A 21,298-nucleotide genomic window follows, 5' to 3' on the forward strand; every position below is an offset into this window, starting at 1 on the left:
ACTGAGGATTAGTCTAATTAGGAAACAAGAAAAAAAAAATGTTGTTCAACCCAAGAACCATTTGCGAAGAGTACAAGTTCTTCAAACAACCAGGAGAGCAGGTATTGTAAGTATGTTTAAAACTGAACTATTAAGCCCAGGGAAGGGAGTAATTTGCAATCATTAGTTAGAGGCAAAGAGTTATCTTCCTTAATTGGAAAGTATTTCCTGAAAACAACATTTATCATAGTCCTCCCAGTGCCAGAACACTTCTCTTCTTGAAAATAGAGTGGCTGCTCTGAAGCCAAACAGGTTGTGTCTAGCCAGCCTTACAACTGCTTTTGCTTATAGAGCCAGAGGGGAAAAAATCCTATTCAGAATATTTCATCGCAGACATTGTCTGCAGCTTTATTTGCAGTTTTGCCAAAGACAACGCAAGTAAATGGAGAGTGAGACTATGGCTTTCTGGTGAAATTATGGGATTTATGCTCCATCTATTTTTTTTTTAAATACTCTTTTTTTCTCCCCCATCTACTGTTAATGCTAAAATCCTTCCCCATCAGCTTCTACACACACTCTTGGCCTAAAATTTCCTCCCAAGTTGAGACTCGCACAAAAGGGAGCATCTCACTAGGCTATAAAAACCGGGAGGAGATCAAACCTGGGCCTTTCTGAAAGCCCTATAATCTTCCTTCTTCCCCAAAAAATGACTCACATCAACAAAATCATCCACCCACCAGAAGAGTTAAAAGGAGTTCTCTTCAGTGCTCACTAATGCAACACTTGACTGGACTATCTAGCAGCGGGTACTACAGCAGAGTGATGCAATCTAACTCATTCTCCAAGGAGGCTGAGCATATACATAGATTCTAGAGTGCTCTGGGCCCTATCAAGCAAGGAAGTGAGAAACTGAATTCAGAATGAGGAAGGAAGGTCCAGTGCCTAGGGCACTGCCCAGACTTGAAGGTACATTCAGTTCTCTATTCTGACACAGACATGTGTGACCTTGGACAATTTCCTTAGACTCTCTGTGCCTCAGTTTCCAAGCTGTAAAATGGGAAAAACAGGAATTAATTCAAGGAAGTCCTATGACCTGTGCTATACACAAACTCAGACCAGATGATCACAACGGTCCCTTATAAACTATTAATCTACTTCCCTACCTCACAGGCATGTTGCATGGTTAACTATAATAAAGATTGTGAGGTGCTCAGATAGTATGGTAACTGGAGCCATGTAAGTACTTCTGAGAGATCGAACGGGAGCCCAGCTCTCTGTTGCCACCACCACACACACCCATGCACTGTTCTAGAATTCACCCTGACACTACAACTGAGATTTTAGGTTCTTTCACTTTAGGAACTTCACAAACACAACACTGTGGACATACAGTAAAATTATTACATTTGCAGTAAGATCTTTGGGGCAGGGACTGTCTCTTAGTCTAGGCCTAGCAGAATATAAGCCTGATCTTTTGGGGGGCTTGTGGACACTACAATAATTAATACTCCACACTAATTTCAGTCTCCTTCGTATATAACAATCTGACTTTGTTAACTTTCAGGGCATGATACAAGGCCTGTTTTCACACTGGTAAAGGCTGTAGCAGTAGGGGAACTCTCGTGGGCATTCACATGGAAGGCTTTATCATTTGTGTTGCTGTTGTGGTATTGTGATCTCGGGGTAACTGCTGGAGTCTATTTTACAAAGTATATTTTAAAAGATTGTCAAGACCCCTAGAGGTGCCCAAAAGGTGCCCAGAGCTTGGAATCTTATCTTATTTAGAGTCTCAGAAATCTGAATAAATAAATTAATATCATGGTTAAAAATTTCAAAAGTGTCTAAGTGTCTTAGGAGCACAAACCTCTTTTTCCATTCATGATCTTTTGAGGTTACTGTATATCCTTTATCCACATGGGGAGTTACTTGAGGAGTAAAAAAACAACATGATTGCATAGACTGTGTGTGAAAGTGGGAGAAAGAAACTCCCATGGTCTCCTCCCAACGCTGCCACGGCCTTGCTATGTGACTTGGAGCAATTCACTTCACCTTAGACTCTCAGTTCTCTCCTCTGTCGAGCGGGGATATTACGATTTACCTACTTCTGTGGGATGTCATGAGGAATATTTTAATTTTTTAAAGTGATCTGAAGACAAAGCACTCCATGTAGTAAATGTTAAGTGTTATTATCAGACTACTTACATCCTTCTGGGAGTTTAATAACACACCTTTCTGCAATGGGATATATTACATCAATATAGCCATATACTTATAGTCAAGTATTATTATTAGTAATACAAATAGTTATTTTAGAGCATCCCCTCTCATAAGGCCTCCTATTGTAATTTTTAAATAATTATATGCACATGCTGCCACTAGAGTGGCAATGCAGCTCCACAATTACCTGTTGATGCAAAGAAAAAAAAAACCAAATCTCCAGAAATATTGTCTTATTGAAACTCTGGATTTGGTTACCCTTGTCATCTTTATTTTCATCGGCCATAAGGTTATCCATCCTTTCCCAAATTTAAATTATGGAATTTGACTATACCCTGGGTTCTCTGAATTAGCAGTTCATTTAATTTATTATAAGCTTGCTAGCTGTTAGTTTTTTAAAAAATTTAACTATTTAGGAAATAAAGGCCAAGTCACCAGAATGCTATTAAAAAGCCATCCCTCTTCAGAGGCAAAATAGCTAGGCTACCAAGTCCATACCGAAGCTCCTAAATAAATGGTTTGAGTTTCAAGAATGCTGAACATGCAGAAGCCTCCAACAGAGTTCAACAAGAGCTGCTGGGAGCCCAACAATTTATCACATGGTTCAACAACTTTTCCCATGGGTATGTGGTATACACTAAACTAAACAAGTTTACTGTGTACTGTCTGATGAGTAAATATGATTCGAGACTGTGATTTTCAGTGGGAACTGATCTTCTAATTCTGATAGGCACCTTTGAAAAACCCACTCCGAGTACTTGTGCATGTTTTTCCATAGACGATATTGCATAAAAACACACTGTATTTAAACGAACATTGCAAAGTGGAATTCAAATGTCAGGACTATAACACACTAGTAAAGGTTACATACAGTAATGATTAATTAGTGCTTTTCCCTGTTCCAATTTTACTCGCCTGTCAATAAGAGATAGTAGATGATCTCCTGGCCAAAATATGCATAATTTCCAGCTCTCTAATACCACTGAAAAGTGGGCAGGAGTTCAATTTGACTGCAATAATTTATTATGTAGAATCAAGATTCTGCAGGCAACATTCTCTCATCTGTTACCTTCAACACTTCCCACAGCTATTTGATTTTTTTCCTGGCTTTTTGAGTTAATTGGTCAGCTCATACCAAATCCCAGCTGTCTAAATAAGGATCTGCAGGTTTATATATATGTAGAATGCCAAGAAGGGTGTTCATATCTGCAACTCCATTTCTAAACAAACATGGCTACAGACTTCAGCTGAGTTGCACAGGAATAATGGAAGGCAGGATTTGCCCCAGATGTAGTTTCTTAAAAATCTGAGGCTATTCCCCATTTGTAAACTCCACTCCTGGATGTTTACAGCCTCAGCCAAAATCCTGAGCCCCAGCCGAGTAAGATGATGACAGGGAGAATGGCTTTTTGTTCTGAGAGAAGGTATCGGAAGGCACCTGTGCTACTTCAGTCCTAACCCATCCTTGGCTCAGCTACTCTCCTCTCTCCTGAAGTGTCAGGCAACAGATTAGAAAGCAAGGGAATGACACTAGCCAGGGAATAGGTCACATTTTTAACATTTGAATATTAGGCTGCCAAGGAGACTTGGTAGCGCTACCTCCTGAGGAAGAGAGGAAGGTGAGAGATGTGGGCTGCAGTGTTGCTCACTCTCACAAGTCTCACAAGTCAAGAATCTCAGCATTCATTTAAAAATAAATACAACTATCTAGCCTTTGTGGTTGCAGAGAAAAGCCTAAAAATGTGACCCAAGTGCAGCCCAATGGTTCAGGTAGGTAAATAAAGGTAAATAAAAAGAACCCAACTAACAATCTCATGATTTTTTAAGGCCTCATTCATGATTTTCTGAATACTTGGAGCTGGCATTATTGAGGCTAACTATTCCCGCTCCCTCTCCTGCTCTATATCTGCATGAAAAAATGCATGGGCAATTACTTGCCACTCTTTGTGCATGCAATTACTGCACATGGATACATACATGCAGCAAGTGAGCACTCACCCATTTTTGCATGCCAACCTCAGGCCGCACTTTTTCACTGTACCAAGACAATTATTCTTCAAGAAAATCTAATTGAGGCTGATCTCCCTCTGAGTCAATTGTATAGTCCATGTGACTGAAGAATATTAAAAACTCCTATTCAATAGTCTCCTGGCTTGGGGCCATGTACCAATCTTCATGTGGTTATTGAAGGGTTGTAGGATGGAAAGAAACTCTATGGAAGCTGTCAAGTCAGTGAAAAGTAATGAAGTATAATACATAGTAGTATCACCTACATTCAGTCTCCGAAGAGCATCTGTCATCTCCTGTTTTATCAACTGTTTCAGCAGTAAAAAGAAATAAAAGAATTATGTATTACTCCAATGGACAACAGACAAAATGTAAAAACAAACAGTATTTAATATGAGGCTTGAAACAAATTAATTCCTTTCCTCCACAAGAATGGTTTCTCCTTAACTGACACAAAGCATTTATTCAAGAAAGGGGAAAAAAGGCCAAACATGACTTTGCTGGATATTGGAGGTGGGGTTTCTGGCAACCTGTGGGCACTTGTTATGAGCACGGTAGAAGAAGCTGAATAGAATGAACGGAATAGAACAATTAACTGTTTACATTGAGTGGATGAAGTACGTAGACTCTGGTTCACCCACACTATGAAAGTGCAGGAGCAATGGAACGCTCATATGTTCATTCAATACTTATTTACATAATATGTTTCCAGCACATATATTTTCTTGTCTACTTTGTTAAATAAAACACTCCATATAATATTAGATCACACCCATATTCTCTCTCTCAGGATGCAGGAGTACAATACAAATGAACAAACTAATTCCAGCTCAGATTCCTCCTCTCCTTATGCAGGGACTGGTGAAATGGCTGTAACAGCAAATGTTTGGGAGACAGAGCGAAGATAATACCTTTGATAAGTCTTAGGCCTTGTCTACACTAGAACGTTTTGTTGACGCAAGTTACAGCAATAATAAAAGTGCTGTAATTACAACACTTGTGCCTGTCCACACAGTACTCGTTGTGTCGCCAAAGCGCATTTATACTTGGTGCTCTAGCATTTGACACAGAGCAGTGCACTGTAGTAGCTATCCCACTTTGCAACTCGCTATCTTATGCCGCTAGGAGTTGTGGGAGGGTGGAGAAGATCATCATGAGCAGAGCATCATGGGTGTGGGCTCAAGGTCCCATGATGCAGTGATTTCCATCCCATCATTCCATGGGTTTCCAACTGTGTTTCACAGCATTTCTCAACAATTCCAATTTCCTGAGTGCCTGCCATCTCTATCTGAAAGGATGCATCCTGCACTGCTCTTACATTGTTGTCAGTGTTCTGAACGTCTCACTGCCATGCAAACCATCAATGACGGATTACTGTTTGCATTCATGGAGCATCTGCAAACAGTGCACCACCACTTTTTTTTATGTAGGTCTGTCATGCCAAGGAGTGGCTGCAGAACTTTCAAATGTGCAAAGCCACCTTCATAGAACTCTGTGCAGTGCTCGCCCCTGCCCTGCAGTGCAAGGACACCAGAATGAGAGCTCTCCTGTCAGTGGGGAAACACGTGGCAATCGTAGTGTGGAAGCTGGCAACTCCAGACTGCTACTCATCAGTCGCTAATTTGTTTGGAGTCAGGAAGTTCACCGTTGCAGTTCTGTTTTAGCAAGTGTGCAGGGCCATTAATCACATTCTGCTAAAAAGGACTGTGAGTCTTGGAAATGTGTGTGAAACAGTGGATGGCTTCGCAGTGAAGGGATTCCCTAACTGTGGCGGGGTGACAGATGCCATGTATATCCCAATTTTGGCCCTGAATCATCTTGCGATGGAGTGCATCAATAAAAAGTGGTACTTCTCTATGTTACTGCAGACACTAGTGGATCACCGTGCGTGTTTTACTGACATCAACACAGATTTGTCAGGGAAAGTGTATGATGGATGCATCTTCAGAAACACTGGCCTGTTCAGAAAGCTGCAAGCTGGGACTTTCTTTCCAGACCAAAAGATTCCAATAGGGATTGTTGAAATGCGCATGGTGATCCTGGGAGACCCAACCTACTCCTTACTGCTATGACTCATGAAGCCTTATATGGGCAACCTGGATAGCAGCAAAGAGTGCTTTTCAATAACAGGTTGAACATGTGCTGAATGATCCTTGAATGTGAGTTTGGTAGATTAAAAGCTCGCTGGTGATGCCTTTTTGGCAGTTTAGACCTAAATGAGGAAAATATTCCCATGGTTATAGCTGCCTGCTATTTGACAATGAGCACCAATAAGATATCTTTGTAAACAGCACTGTGCCATTATATGACTGCTAACAAGCTTGCACTGTGTATCAATGTGAGGTGCAACCACCGTGTGCAAAAGACAAATAAAGATAGCTTATCCTCAAAGAGTATGTCTTTATTAAATAACAATTACTCACAACACACACAAAAAGCTGGGCTGGAGGGAAGAAAGCAGTGAGGGGCAGTGTGAGCTATGACAGCTGGATGTAAGTCCAGCTATCATTCTGGAAGCTGTCTGAAGGGATGGAGTGAACGGGGTACCAAGACGGGCCGGGAATTTGGTAGGAATGTGTGTGTGGAGTTTTGAGAGGGCATGGAAACAAGTTGTGTATTGGCTGCATTGGGGGGGGGGGGGCGTGAACATATGAATTCTGCAGCGTTATAGTGACTTTAGCAGCTCCATTTGCTCCTCCATGGCTTTTATCATGAGCTCATGACCTACTAGGTCCTGTTTTTCCTCCTCTCCTGCCTATCAATTTTATTATTTTAGGTCAGAGAGTGTCCATGCCCTTTTTTCTTTTTTTCCCACCTCGGAGGATTGGAGGTGTTCTTGGAACATCTCTTCTTTGCTTCCCCATGATCGTTTTCTTATCAGAAGAAACAAAGCAGCTCTACTGAGGAATCTCCAGCAGAGGATTGGCGAGTACCTCCAGGAAAGTTTCCTAGAGATCTCTCTGGAGGATTCCCATGAAATCTCGGTATCCATTAACACACTTTTCCAATGCACTGCCTAACTGAACAGTGAATTGGGAAGCAAACACAGCTACTCTTGTGTATTTCTATCCCTTCAACCAGCTGTATAACACAACAAAGCAAAGTACAGCTGTACCTCATGTAACCAGGCAGCATCAGCTCAAAAAAATCACTTACCCAAGCTCCTCTCTCCTGCATTCTGCCAGAGATGGGGCTGGCTTGAACCCTCTGGAGTAGACATGAGGTCCTGGCTTCCCATGTCAGCAAATGACCTCGTTCCCTGCTCCACATCGTCATCCAACTCGACCTCTTTGTCACAACTTCTTTGTCAGGGTTGAGTCCAGTGTCTGCTGTCCCCAGGCCTGAGGAGGTATCCACAGGTCTTTTGACGGTGGAGGTGGGGTCATCACTGAGGATGGCTTCCAGCTCCTTATAGAAGTGGCAGGTCTTTGGCTGTGCACCAGAGCGACGGTTTGACTCCTTAGCCTTTTGGTACCCCTGCTGCAGCTCCTTGATTTTCGCATGGCACAGCAGCATGTCCCATTCATAGCCCTTCTCCACCATTAAATGAGAAATTTTACTGTACATATCATAGTTCCTTAGACTGGAGCGGAACTGTGACTGCACAACCTCCTCTCTCCAAATGACAATCAGATCCAAAAGCTCTGGTGTGCTCCAAGCAGGAGAGTGTTTGTTGTGTGGAGATGCCATCGCCAGCTGGGAAGATGAGACGTAAGCTCTCCACGCTGACAAAGCAGGAAATGAATATCAAAAATTCCCGGGACTTGTACCCACGGAGAGAAGTGGATGGCAGCAGGGCAGCAGAGTTCAAAATGATGGCCTGAGCAGTCAGAATGGGCAATGTAGGACACTTTCTGAAGGCCATTTACCATGACAGAACCAAGCACGGTGTCTACACTGATGCTTTATTGCTAAAAGTTGGGTGCAAAATGTTCTAGTCTCTCATCAAGGTGGTTTTATTTTGTCATAAAATCAGGTAGTTGGGTCGGTGAAAGAGGGGAGGGATTGCAGTGTGTACACTACCACTGTTTTGATGCAAAAAGCTGACTTCAGTGGACAAAACTCTCTTGTGTAGACCAGGCCTTAGCTTCGCACCAAAGGGAAAAAGGATTGGACTAAATTCCAAACTGGAGTTTGTTTTTATGTTTATTTTATTTTCTCATTTTGATAATCTAGTTTTCTTTCATGATTTAAACATTACCTCTTTAGAAAGTTGCACTCCCTATGTTTGGATCCAAAAACAAATTTTTCAAATTGCTCCCTCTCCTATAATGAGCCAAAACAAAACTCCACATCTTATCTAGAGTTGGGCAGGAAATGTTTTTTCTGTTTCATGAAAATTCAAGATATTGAAAAATTTCCCCATCAAGAATTGTGACAAAAAGCAAAATCTCCAAAATTTTCACAAACCAAAAATTGAAAACATTTTTTGGTTCAGGTCAATGAAAACATTTAGTTTCAATAATTTCAAGACATTTTATTTTGATTTTGACATTATATTTTTAGCTTTTTTTAAGTGCAAATTACTAAATTTTCAAAACGAAAAGTTGTTTCAACTTGAGAAACTGAAACTTTCCATTTTTAAAATGTCAAAATGGGATTTTGCAACAATTTTAAAACTATTTTTTCCAAAAATGTTTTGAGTCAGGAGGGTTGTTAAAACTAACCCTGTTTTCCAGAAGTTTCAGTTTTAATGATTGGCATTTTTTGGCAAAAAATGGTTTATTGAAACATTCCCAGTCGTATCTAATCTGCCCTAACAATGTGAATTTTGGGGAGTCCAGATCTGGCCCCAATCCTGTGACACTGGACTAAATCATACAACTGGCTCAGATAGACACTAACAATGCAAAGCAGCTGCAGGATCATATTTTCAGTAGTTCTCACCACTGTCTTAGCAAGTTAGAAGGTTTTTGTCTTCCTGGAAGGAAATACCGTGATGCTGATTTCTTTGCATATGATACCAAGGTACTCTGGTGACAGGTGTGTTACAAATGACTGAACAGATGCTCAGATATACAGTAAAGTAATTTACACCATGGTCCTGATCCTTCAGTCCTTACTCAGCCAAAATACCAACCAAGTTTACGTAGTGGAAGATTAAAGAGAAATTGGTCAGATGCTTAAAGTAGCATTTGTCGTAGTAATAGAATTTCCCAATGGGTTTATTCCTTTCTGTAGTGGTTGAAAGACAGCAAAGGAGGGTGCTGGTCTTTACCCTTCCCTAATTTCACTTCTTTCATTGACCCTTAGGAAAATAAAATAAACCTGATTTAAACCCTTTTGCAAAGGAAAAAAACAGAATGCTGGATGGAGGGCGATACTGTGCGTGATCAAACTGAAAAGGGGCTCCTTGTTTGTTAATGGTGGGATATATTTTTGGAAATGGAGGGGAAGGAGGAAGTAGAAATTGTTTCACTATTTGGCCAGGAAACCATTTAATCAGACAGATATATAGAGAATAAATTTCCAATATTCAAAACACTCTGTATTGAATCCCAGAATCCAGATGAAAGTAGTATGGGCAGATGGCAGAAGAGTTGCTGGCAATAAGCTCTTCTGTTCACCAATTTATTTCAGAGGGACTTTTACACTGGTAAATAACTTGCTTAGGGTCCTGATCCAATACCCTCCAAAGTCAGTGGGAGTCCTTCCATTGCTTCAAAAGACTTCTCATCATGCCTTAAATCTATTTCCCTTTCAGAAGTTTTCCAAGTTTGTGTTGCTATTTACTAAAGCCATCTCTGTTTTAAATAAGGGTAGGCTGTACTCCCTTACAGTCCACTGTCTCTTCCTTTATCCTAGAGCAGTGGTTTTTCAACCTTTTTTCCATTTCTGGACCCCTAAAACATTTCAAATGGAGGTGCGTGCCCCTTTGGAAATCTTAGGCATAGTGTGCAGACCCCCAGGGGTTCATGGACCACAGTCTTAGAATGAAATCATGATGCTCATGTTCCCAGGGTAAGAGACTGCAAGAACAGATTCTAATATTTTAGCACACTCACCAAGGACAAATTGTCCCAACATGCTGGAAGATCTGGGGAGTACTGGGCTACCCCACCACCATTCTTCTCTCTTTCAGTTATTGTAGTCATATGTACTGCCTTCTCTGCCTGAAACATCTGGCCAGACTGGGGAGCCACATATTGCCCCGGGAATAAGTCTGCTTAATACAGGTTGCTCTTCTTTCGGCCAGCTCCCCTCTTTGGCCATGTACATCAGGTAGAGCAAGCAGCACTGCCATTTGCAGTGATTGTGGGAGAGGAATGCATCAGCAATAAACAGCTCTCTTCACTAACAGCTGGGCTAGGGGAGATCGGGATGGAGGGATATTGGTGAGAGCAGCACGGGATATCAGTATAAAAATACGCAGGGTGCTGCAGTAAGAAAGACATTTACCAACAGCTGACGGTTAAAAACTAATAGCGGCCAGTCCATGTGAGAGATAGCTGAGTATTTAAACAATAAAGAACTGAAAAATCTTCAACCTTCCCAACAAGGAAAGTCAAAAGGTTCACTAATCAATACACATTTTACTAATGGACAAGCCTTATGTGCTAAGTACTTTACACAGCTATTTCAATCAATTTCTCCTTGGTTTTTGCTATCCTGTATATTCACAACTGTTCTGTATTTTATCTGGGTGGGTTAACTCTGAACATGGGGTAATAAAACTTCTAATTATAGTGAGACTGCAACAGTAAAGTCAAGCATCAATATAATCCATGTAAAGCCATGTATTACACCTTAAGAGGAAAAGACCACAGAAAAAGAATCTGATTTAATACAACTGAATCCTGTGCTGATTAAGTTTCACGAAGATTAATCTGTGAAAGACTTTCCATTCAGTGGAGCAACATTCAAAGAAATGCTTGTGTGCTGAGCTTTTGTGTCAACCACACTGCAACACTAAAAAGAAAAAATAAATAAAACAGAGAGGCTTTGAATACTATTAGGTTTTCCTGAACTGGAAAATACTGTGAATGCCAGAACTTCCTAAGTGAAAGAAATATATAAATTTCCTGTAATGATGAGCAATGCAAGGACATCTACAGAAACTGAAATTTACAGAACACCAAAGAAAGTTTCCCTGGGTTTCTAAATCTAAATCTTAAGCATGACTCTGGTCCCTATTAAGAATAAGCACCTGACGTTTCTGCCTTCTAACTACAGAATTAGCTCTGGTTTGCAGTAGCCTATTTTGCAGAGCTAACAAACAATGGCTTTGTGTCCCTTCCCCACCTTTCATTTTAATAAGAGCTAAGTTTCAATATTTTTTCCTTACATAGCCTTCAGCTTCTTTCCATTAGTAGCTAGAAAATGCTATGTATGGGATAATCTATTTGCTCTTGGCCATAAAAATGGAAAAGTAAAAGTTTAAGGTTGTCAACATACCCAAGCCTAGTTATGTGGCTTAATGTATGCTAATCAATTCTTACAACCATATGGAGATTAAGTATTTGGTCCCTGTAGGCTCTACACAAGAAGAGTTGAGAGGCTGGTCATAGTATATGATTATGCTAAATTAAAGATGCAAACTGCATTCTGCATAATATGAAACTATATAGATTCACCACCAGTCAACTCCCATGTTTATAATGGTATCTCTGCTGAGCTTAGTTAACAATAAATCAACTTCTAAGTTGCAAATTCACTTTTGACAAGTAATATACTGCAACTAAGCTTTAAGTATCTTAGAGTAACTATTTAGCGACAGACGTAACTGAAAGTAATGGAGTCAAAAACTGCAGACTAATTGCTTCAGCTGAAGGCTTATTATTGCTCCAATTTCAAGCACAGCAGCAGTTAAGAAGTAATATAAACTACTCTAGCCATGCAATTGTGAAAATTTTTATACAATTTACCTTTATTTTCTTCTGAGCTAATTTTTATAAACAGTAAAATCCACAAATTTTCGTTGCCCTACTGGCCAACCTGGGGCGGGGGGAACCTCAGAAGTATATTAAGGAAGCACTTAGGTCTCAGGTTGTTGTTTTTATTACTATTCTAATCATCATAAACTCTTTATCTTCTCTGTAATGTGCCTTCTATGATAATTTCCTCCTCAAGTTCAGCTTAACTCTTTTTAAGTAAGTACCTCACCTGTCTCATTCTTGTATTGCTGCCTGAAACACCCAGGGCCTGATTCTCCACTACCTCACACCTTGTGCAGTCACAGACACCTGAGAAAAGTGTGTGCAACGTGGGAACAAAGCTTTACCATTCTAAGCTGGTAATACTTAAATTGCACGTTGTACAGGGGTAAATGGCTACACAAGGTGCAGGACAATGAGAGCTTGTGTTTCAGCCATCATTAAAAGAGCCCTCTGAAACCCTTTTCATTTTTATAATTCTTCACTTTATTTTTCAGGAATTTCATGTTATATCATTTTATCCATTAAAACGTTTTATTTCCTTTTATTCCGTTTACATTAATATAGTATCTCAAATGACCATATATAAATCCCCACATCCAGTCCTGCTCTCCCTTTCCCCCAAAGGGTTCCCCGGGAGGGAGTTGCCATAGCAACATGGGACAGGAGCACACGGATGGGTCATCCGTGGTCTAGCAGCAGTAGTGGTACAGGCTCCCCCTTCTCCCACGGCACAGCTCCCTAACAGGCCAGGCTTCCAGGGGCTCATTTCAGCACCACCAACCCTTGGATGCTGTGGCAGGGACCAGCCTCTCTGTGGTGTCCGGGCCAAACCTGAGTGAGTGGTATTGCAACCTGGAGCACAGGGTCACACCACAGGGGCACCATTTCAAGCCAAACTGTTCTTCTTGTCAGCAGAGAGCAGATGTGCATGGAGAGGCTGGGTAGTCTCTGCAGCAGGCAGCAGTGTCCAAGGGGTGGTGGTGCTGAAAATTGCAGCCACTATAACAAGTGATTTTTGGTATGATGTCATTCTATGTCTTTTTCATTTTCTTTCATGTTATTTTGTATTTATGAAAAACCATGGGGCTCTAACCATTAATCACTTTTTCTCACCTGTCCCTGTCTCACCGCTACTGCTATCACCCCCTGAGGGACAGAAAAGGGTTGGACCCATTTGCTCCTTGCTTGGCTACTAACCATCAGCCTCCCGCTCCTCAGCAAGCTTCTGGAGAAGTTGGCCCTCTTTTACCATCTCACCAAACTGAATTGCATTCTGCTCGGGCTCCTTTCACTGGACTGAGGCTGCCCTTCTCCACCTGGCACCTCTCTATAGACTGGATCCTCTTTCCCTTCATTTTGCTTGGTCTCTGAATGGTTTTCATTTATCCTCCTGCCCCGAGTGCTTCAGACAAGGAGATGCCCCCAGGACCCCGCACTTCCTTCTCTCAGTTTCCATCTTATCTTTTAAAGGACTTTTCTCTCCTTGCTTTTGGTAGAGCCTTTACCTTTCACTATGCAGTGCCACAAGCCCCTGGGCTTGAACCTCAGCCCATGTAAATCTGCACTGCTCTATTGACTTCAGTGGTCCTAGGTCCATTACTCCATAGCCCAACTGCTGAGGGTCTGGGCTCCTCACTTTAGCCCTCTTCTCTACACCACGTCTTCTGCTTCTGCACATTTTCACTTCAGCCTTAAATGTCCCTGTTCTGAGGATGCCACCCAGTTCTACCACCATCCCTGACTTCTCCCATCCACCTATGTGTCTTCCCTGTGCAGACTTCCAGCTGCACTGTACACTGCTACTGCTGAAGTTTCCCTTGTACGTAAAATGTCCTTTTGCCCTATGTAAAGTGATGCATGCCTCTGTTCTTGCACCTTAACTCAAACTTCATTTGCTTCCAATTCCAGAAACCGAAGCGTTGTATGTAAACCTAAGGTTTCATTTGCCTCCCCCATCTCTCCTGTCTGCAAGTCTGCTTATTGCCACCACTGGAATCCTGCCAGTATTTGTCCTTACATTGACCCTCTTCTGCTGAAATACTTATTCATGCCTTAACTTTGTACACTAGTTATTTCAATGCTGTCTTTTAATGTCTTTCTACATTTCTATTGTCTAAAATGTCAAGTAGTCCATTATGCCACAGCTAAACTTTCTTCTTGAGTTAGAGAGTGGTGCCAAGTCACCCCCCTCCTCCGGTACCTTCACTGGCTTTTTATCCATTTCCATCCCCAAAGTGCCCTCCAAATTTACAAAACACTTTGCGGATTCACTTAATCCACTCATTTCACTCCTCCAGTCTGTCCCCTCCCAGACACACTTCACAGATGGGGCTTCTTCCCTCAAGTTTGATACCCTGCTGTTCCTTATTTAAATCCCATTTTAGAACCTCCTTTTTTATTTAGCCTACTCCTTCAAAGAATTTGGTTGCAAGATATGTTTCAGATAATACACTAAAGAAAAACATTTAATACAATGGGGTTTTTTGCTATTATATATTCCTTTTCCTTGATAAAGCCATTTTTCTTTTGCAGTTTAAAGCCATTGTCTTGCAAATGCTAGTTCACTGGCTAACTACAGAATTGGGTTCCTCTGGTTTCTAGCAGCAAACTCAGTACAGAAAAGGCAGCTGGGGGGAAGTTGCAACACATGCTATACGCAAACTCGTCTCCAGCCTTGATGCAGGGAACAACAGCCTGAGCCAACCAAAGCTGTCCCAAGAGAATGTGGTGCTGGCTAAGCAGGGAGAATTCCTAGAGCACCTAAGAGATTTGAACATCCTACATGCAATCTCTTCTTGCAGGCCTCCTATGGAGTCAGGCCCACAACATAATACTTGCACTCCCCTCCAGTGGAATCCCCAAGGAAGGGAAGAACCATCCAAGTGCTGCAACCAAGCAACGGTAGGGATGTGCCAACTCTGTGTGGGGGGGGTGACTCAATGGGGGATGAAGCAAGGATGAGTCAAACCCAATGTATTTTAAATGCTTTGGGACAAAGACTATAATTTAGTATGTATTTGCACAGTGGTTAAGGCAGCAGGGTCCTGACCAGGTTGAGGCCTCTGGGTTCTACTTCAATACACATGTTAAATACTAATAATTGTAAATGCTTATGGGCCAAATTTATTCCTTTCCATCTCTTTTCTCCACCGCCTTTCAGTGGCCTGTGCTCTATACAGCAACTTAGCAACTGAAAGAACTGCCACAGTTTGTATTCAAGAACATGAAATTGCAGCAATGTTCTCAGGAGCCCTATTATGGAAATGTAATCTCTTGAGAAATAGATCAGATGCCATATATGGAATGAAACAACTGTTCGCCACGACTTCCTGGAGAACATCAGTTTTGGACCTACAGTATGATATGTTGTTTATAGAATACTTATCAAATGAGAAAATTATTGTCTGATGTCAACAGTTTTCTCTTTTAAAAAAAGTAAAATGTGCATTTATCACTCATTTTTCACTAAAAAAAGTCGAGCTCTGTTTTCGGTCTAAGTCAGTGCTGGTTGCAGTCTTCCTCTTTTCCTACTCTTGAATGTCAGCATCCAGAGAAGGACACTCCCCTCTGCCTTCTGCATAACTACAGTAAGCAGAGCCAAGATATTATGTAGAGTTGGCTAGAGAGATTGGTACACGCACGTGGGGATTCACCTTTGGGAAAGGACAGCTTCCAGCTCTAGCCAAGGCTGTGTGGGAGCATTGCTATCCCAGCCTCCTGAGGGGATGTGCTGAACTAGCTCACTTGTCCTAACCCCACCTAGCGTACCCAAGCCTACTCTGAGCCCCCCTGGAGGTTGGGTAGCAGACAGACGGTTTGTGCCACTGTGTTCCTCAATTCCATTCCAGGTGGATTTTGTGCTCCCAGGGCCTTGAACAGGATTCTGACAGCACAAGCAGGTGGAACCCGGGTAGTGAATCAGGGCTTTCTTGTTGTAAGAAACATTTAGGCCCTAATCCATCCCCCTTGAGCCCAACTGGAAAACTCCCATAAGACACACCAATACCACAGTGATGGGGGCCCAATAGACAGGAGAGACTCTTCACAATCTCCATTACAAAGTGGTGTGAACAAGATATACTGTGCTTGATTCTCAGCTGCACTATGGCCTTTGTAAAGCAGCCTAGCACCCTTTAAGACCGTTTTATATTGCCAGGTTGGCATGAGGAGGCTTTAGGGTAACTGTGACTTGGGTTTATTGTATCCCCTTGAGTACAGGGTTGAAGGGCATATTGTATAGCCCAGCATATTCAGCACACATTAGTGAGGACTTTTGGGATCAGCAATCAGGTTTGCAGAGCCTAGAACAATTTAAAGTAGCATTACAGGGAATACTGAACCTTTCACATTTTTCAGTTCAAGGAGTATATTTCCCATCATATGAATATGCACAGTTCTAAGTGTGCTGAAACATAGTCCCCCACACCTGCTAAAGACACATGTAGGGCTTGGTCACCGCTCTTACTGGTCTGAGTGACACTGGAGAGCTGCAGCAGCACGCAACCCAGCTGGCATTGGCTGGACATAGATGTGACCTGAAAGGGGCCAAAGGGGAGTGTGGGGATGGACACCCCTTGCTACAGCTGTAAAACAGGATTATCCAGATTTCCCTCCTGGCATACAGGAGATGGGGCCATAGAACATACCCAGAAAGGTCCCTTCTGTAGCCACCACATTATGCCTGGTGCCCCTTGGTGCTCTTCTAGCAAACTTGCAGAAGCGGAGGCAGATTTTAGTACACTGTACAAGACACTATAAATGTACTTCTTTGACAACATACTACAGGTTCTGCCAGTGAAGTACAATGTGCTGTGGTAGATTGGGAGCATTAAATATTAATCTTTCCATCCTTTCACTCCTCACTGCGCCTAGATTAGGTTTCCTAAATTAACTATCTTCCCCCCTCGTCCCCTTTTCAAACTCATATCATTTGAAATTAGAATGGCACATTTGAAAATAAATTTTAAAAAAATTATTAACTTAATGACTATTAGAGAGAGCTATTCTATCGATCTGGCTTCATTTCCTTTCCTTGTGGGAATATATTTCAATCCAAAGCAGCCCTCCTCTTTCTTGCCTTTTTATCTAATGTTTGGTCAGCACATGCAACAACACACTGGGCGTAAATGGTCATCACTAACTGAAGCGTGTCTAAGAAATGTCTATGTGTCAGAGCAAAATCCTGCTCTCACTGAAATCATTGGCAAAACTCTCATTAACTATAATGGAAGCCAGATCAGCCTCTTAATCAATTTTGCATGTTCAAGTTTGAGGCTAACGCAGAAACCTTTTAAATTATAGGGTCTCTCTCTCTTTATTCTTGCTATGCATGACTTTTAAAATATCTAAAAATATCCTTTTAGCATTATGCCAAGTACCAAATTTTGATGAAAACTGGCCTAATTATTTTATTTGGGAATACAGAGCTATTTGCAATCCCGTGCCTATCACATCACAAAATACCCTGTAACAGTAGCCAGAAAATGAAACTAAACCATATATAAAATACACAGTCTGTTACATGCAACACATTTTTTCAGGCTACCATTAGAGTCCCTGAGCCAGATCCTTAGCTCCTGTAAGTCACTGTAGTTCCACTGACTTCAGTAGAGTTATGTGGATTTCCATTAGCCAAAGATCTTGTTTCTTCTTCATATTCATTTGTGTAAATCTTTTAACATGCCAAAATAGCTTTCAGAGCTCATTCATTCACATGTCCCGCTAACAATCCCCTAAAGCACAGACAAAGCTTTGGTAATCTCTCTCGGCCTGAGCTAGAACCCACTGGGGTCTTTCCACTGACTTGAGTGGGCTTTGGACAATGTTCTATGCCAACATGTACAGTTACCAGTATGCAGTGCTCTCCAACCATTTGGAGGGGAGGTGGGAAGGAATCTTTATTGAGGCAGAGATAATGAAGGATAAATAGAAAACTACATCCAACTCCCACCTTGGTAAAGCCATCACAAACTGTGTGTTTTAGATAGCATCACAGATCACTTGACGGCATCTTTCCTGTACTTATGAGGTTTAACGTTTTAAGTCAGTGAAATATACAGCAAGCAAGGTAGTAGAAGGTCTATTAAAATTCTGGAGAATTTAAACAAAATGAAGGGAAATTAGGTGGTCAATCAGAAAAAAAATGTAATAAACATTTTTAATTAACAAGAAATGGGGAGTGTTCATTCATTTTTTCAGGCAGCTGAATCTCTCCATAGCACATCTTAAATCCTGATCCATTCTTTTTTCCAAATTTCAGATGCAATCATACCTTCATCTCAATAAAACCTCATTTTTCATACAGGCATACGGATCACTATAAAGATTTAGATTTACATATAAAATGTTGGCTTGTGTTTTTCTTAAAAAACTTTCTTCACCCCCTCCTGCAATGTCGCCTATTGACCATTTTCTGTTTAGCTTAGTATTATAAAGAGAATATACCTCTGCAAACAGTGCAACTTGAATGCCTCTGGAACAAGAAGATGTGACAATGAGAAATGCAGAAAAGGAACAGTCACAATCTTATATGACAGTAGCAGCTGCTTCCATAGAACATTCAATCCTCTACACAATCAGAGTAGCACTTTTGCCTTCAATTTTATCCCAGGTAAAATCTTCAGCACCTTGATCAGTTTCAAGCAAGAGAAGAACAGTGATTTTCCACATCCACAAAACCAATATCCAATGGGAAATGTTTGGACAACTCTGTATTTCTTTATAATTATGAACTACTTACTTAAGTCGGACGAGGTCCAGTTCCTCATCTGGTGTAAATGAGTGCAACTGCACTGAAGTCAGTAGAGCTGTTCCCATTTACAGCAACTTAGGATCTGGCCCAGGGTGTCACGTAATTTTAATAACTGATCCATTTGGGAAAAACAAACAAATATTTTATAGCAGCTGGCAAACTTTCATACTGATTCAAAGGTTAATATCCATTGACATTTATATATGCCGGATATTTCTATTTCATACCCACATTGGGGCTGTGCTGAGGCACAGCACGCTTTTATAATTATTAAATGTACCATATGGACTGAATTGCTACTTAGTTCCATAGCTGACTGAAAACAATCAAGAACCTTTGTTTGCATCATGGAAAAGGGTGGACATTTTGCACTAAAAATGGGAAGAGAGAGGTCGCGAAGGGACAAGTCAATAACAAAATGGTATTAGGAAGGCAATATTACTTTAAAAAAAGCAGGACTTCTTTATAAAAGGCAACCGACTTACACTTTCTGAACCCACAGACCCCAACTAAAATCAACACTTCTACTAAGCTTGGAGAGAATAATCCCTATAGCTCCCTTTATTCACAGGAAGCAGTTTTTATTTTCCTTCCTCCTGGAAATACAGCTTTGTTCATTTTTATCTGCAGCAAGCAATGACAATAGGTATGTCCCAAAAACAAACGATGAAAAGAGAGAGTGTATGCTGTAGATGGCAGGTTTAGTTAAAGAGAGTCTCTCTGCTCTGCAGGATCAAAGTTGTTTTCTTCAAATTTTAACAGAACAGCTGATAAAGCTCTGGCCATTAGTAAAATGTCACCCTGAAAATAAATATCAGATTGTGCTACCTGTGGTGGCAGGACACCCAATGAGATTTCACCCTCTCCCTTCCCCACCTCTCTTTAAAATGTAACAATGCTTGGTGCTCTCAATATATCTAGCTAGGAAGAAACTATTTTAAGAATTAATTTGTGTCCTAAGAGAACTATTTAAATTATCCTCACATGCTGTCCTAACCAATGGTTAAAGCTGTGAACTTCCAATCTTTTAAGGACACAACAAAAATATAAGAACTCAAGAACTGGTGCAGATAGATTCATCTTTATTTCCCTGTAGATTCTGACAATGTGTACTGGGAAGCAGGGTTGTGGGGAAGATGGAACTGCTGCTTTGCTGCCATATAAAAATCTCTGAAATCTTTTCCATCTTTAGCTGTATCTCAGCCAGACTTCCCCTTATGTCACCACTTCTTATCTTACATATCACTTAGAGCTAATGATGTGGCTCCTGCTTTTTCTGTTAGAAAAAGTTTCCACCTTGCCTATCAGCACAGAAGGAAGATGAGCAGAAATACATATTAAAAAACACAAGAGAGACAATGAAACAGAAAGAAAATTAAGTCTTTAACTGTCTGCATGTATATAAAAAAACACACACACCTGCAAAGAGAAACTCATAGATATAGCAAATCAAATTCAGATGTGTGTAAGCAGCTGTTATTTCCATTTAAGTCAATGGGAGCTGTGCCTACTTTATACTATGGCTACATTTGGCATATACATACTGAATATGTAGATACATACGTTGCATATTGTTAAATGCCTCAGAGAAAACAGCAGATCATAATTTCAAAGTAAGTAGGAGGCAGATTAAGCAGCTGAAATCTACTTTTGCAATTTTGAGTCCAACTACAAAGTAGTTGTAAAAAGCCTTAGAAGTTCCAAATGCAAAGATGGATTATTCCAAGGAGCCCCTGTCCCAGCCCACTGTAACAGACATCACCCCCACGCAGCAGATGAAGCAAGTTACAGAGTAGAATGTTCTTCACCTGTACATTATTGATTACAGGGTGCAATCTGTTAAACAAAAAACAAAAAAACAAAAAACAAAAAAAAGCCCCAAACAGGCAAACTACACACCCTGTTACACAGCACTTTCCACCCTCCACTGACTGGTGATTCAGGTGGCAATTTTAGTAACACCCACCAAAGAGAACAACAAAAACAAAAAACGTACAGGAAATTTATAGCCATATAATTCATCTCGATATTTGTTTCCAGTTGAGGAAAATAAACAGCATTACCTGTTCTTGTTGTTGGGCTTGTTTTCCTGAAGCATTTTGTTCCTTGGCTGTAGTCATGCTCACCTATTTGTGCCCACTGCAGTGGCAAACAGGGTTTTACAGAGTGTGTGTGTGTGTTTTCAGGGACACACACAAAAGCTAAAGGGATAAGGATGTGTAACTAGTCCATCACTTAATCACTAGCAGAGAGTCAGAGAGAAATTCCTCCCTCCCCCTAAACAATGAAATAAAAATGTAAAGTAAAAAAACCTCAGTCTCTCTTTCTCTCTGTGCTTCTAAAATAAAATCAGGAAAAGGAGGAAAAGAAGGATGCTGTGGGGGCTTCTTCAATTAGCAACAGCCTCTGCAATCGTCACAGAAGCAATGATATCTGCTTGGCAACCAGCAACTGGCAGCTCAGCGCT

The 21,298-nt window shown here is 41.0% G+C and overlaps 1 protein-coding gene across 1 annotated transcript in view; it reads right to left on the minus strand.

Annotated features, from left to right (window-relative positions):
• Positions 1–21,062, minus strand: part of DPP6 (dipeptidyl peptidase like 6) — a 370,977-nt gene extending 349,915 nt beyond the window's left edge. Inside the window, exon 1 of the mRNA XM_067542727.1 lies at positions 20,895–21,062. Coding sequence (XP_067398828.1) covers positions 20,895–20,951 — 57 coding nt within the window. The 5' untranslated portion in view covers positions 20,952–21,062. The remainder of the gene's footprint in view (positions 1–20,894) is intronic.
• Positions 21,063–21,298: the final 236 nt, after the last annotated feature.

Source organism: Emydura macquarii, unplaced genomic scaffold (genome assembly GCF_026122565.2).
Source record: "Emydura macquarii macquarii isolate MOO-44397 ecotype Brisbane River unplaced genomic scaffold, CSIRO-AGI_Emac_v2 contig_719, whole genome shotgun sequence".
NCBI classification, from domain to species: domain Eukaryota; kingdom Metazoa; phylum Chordata; order Testudines; family Chelidae; genus Emydura; species Emydura macquarii.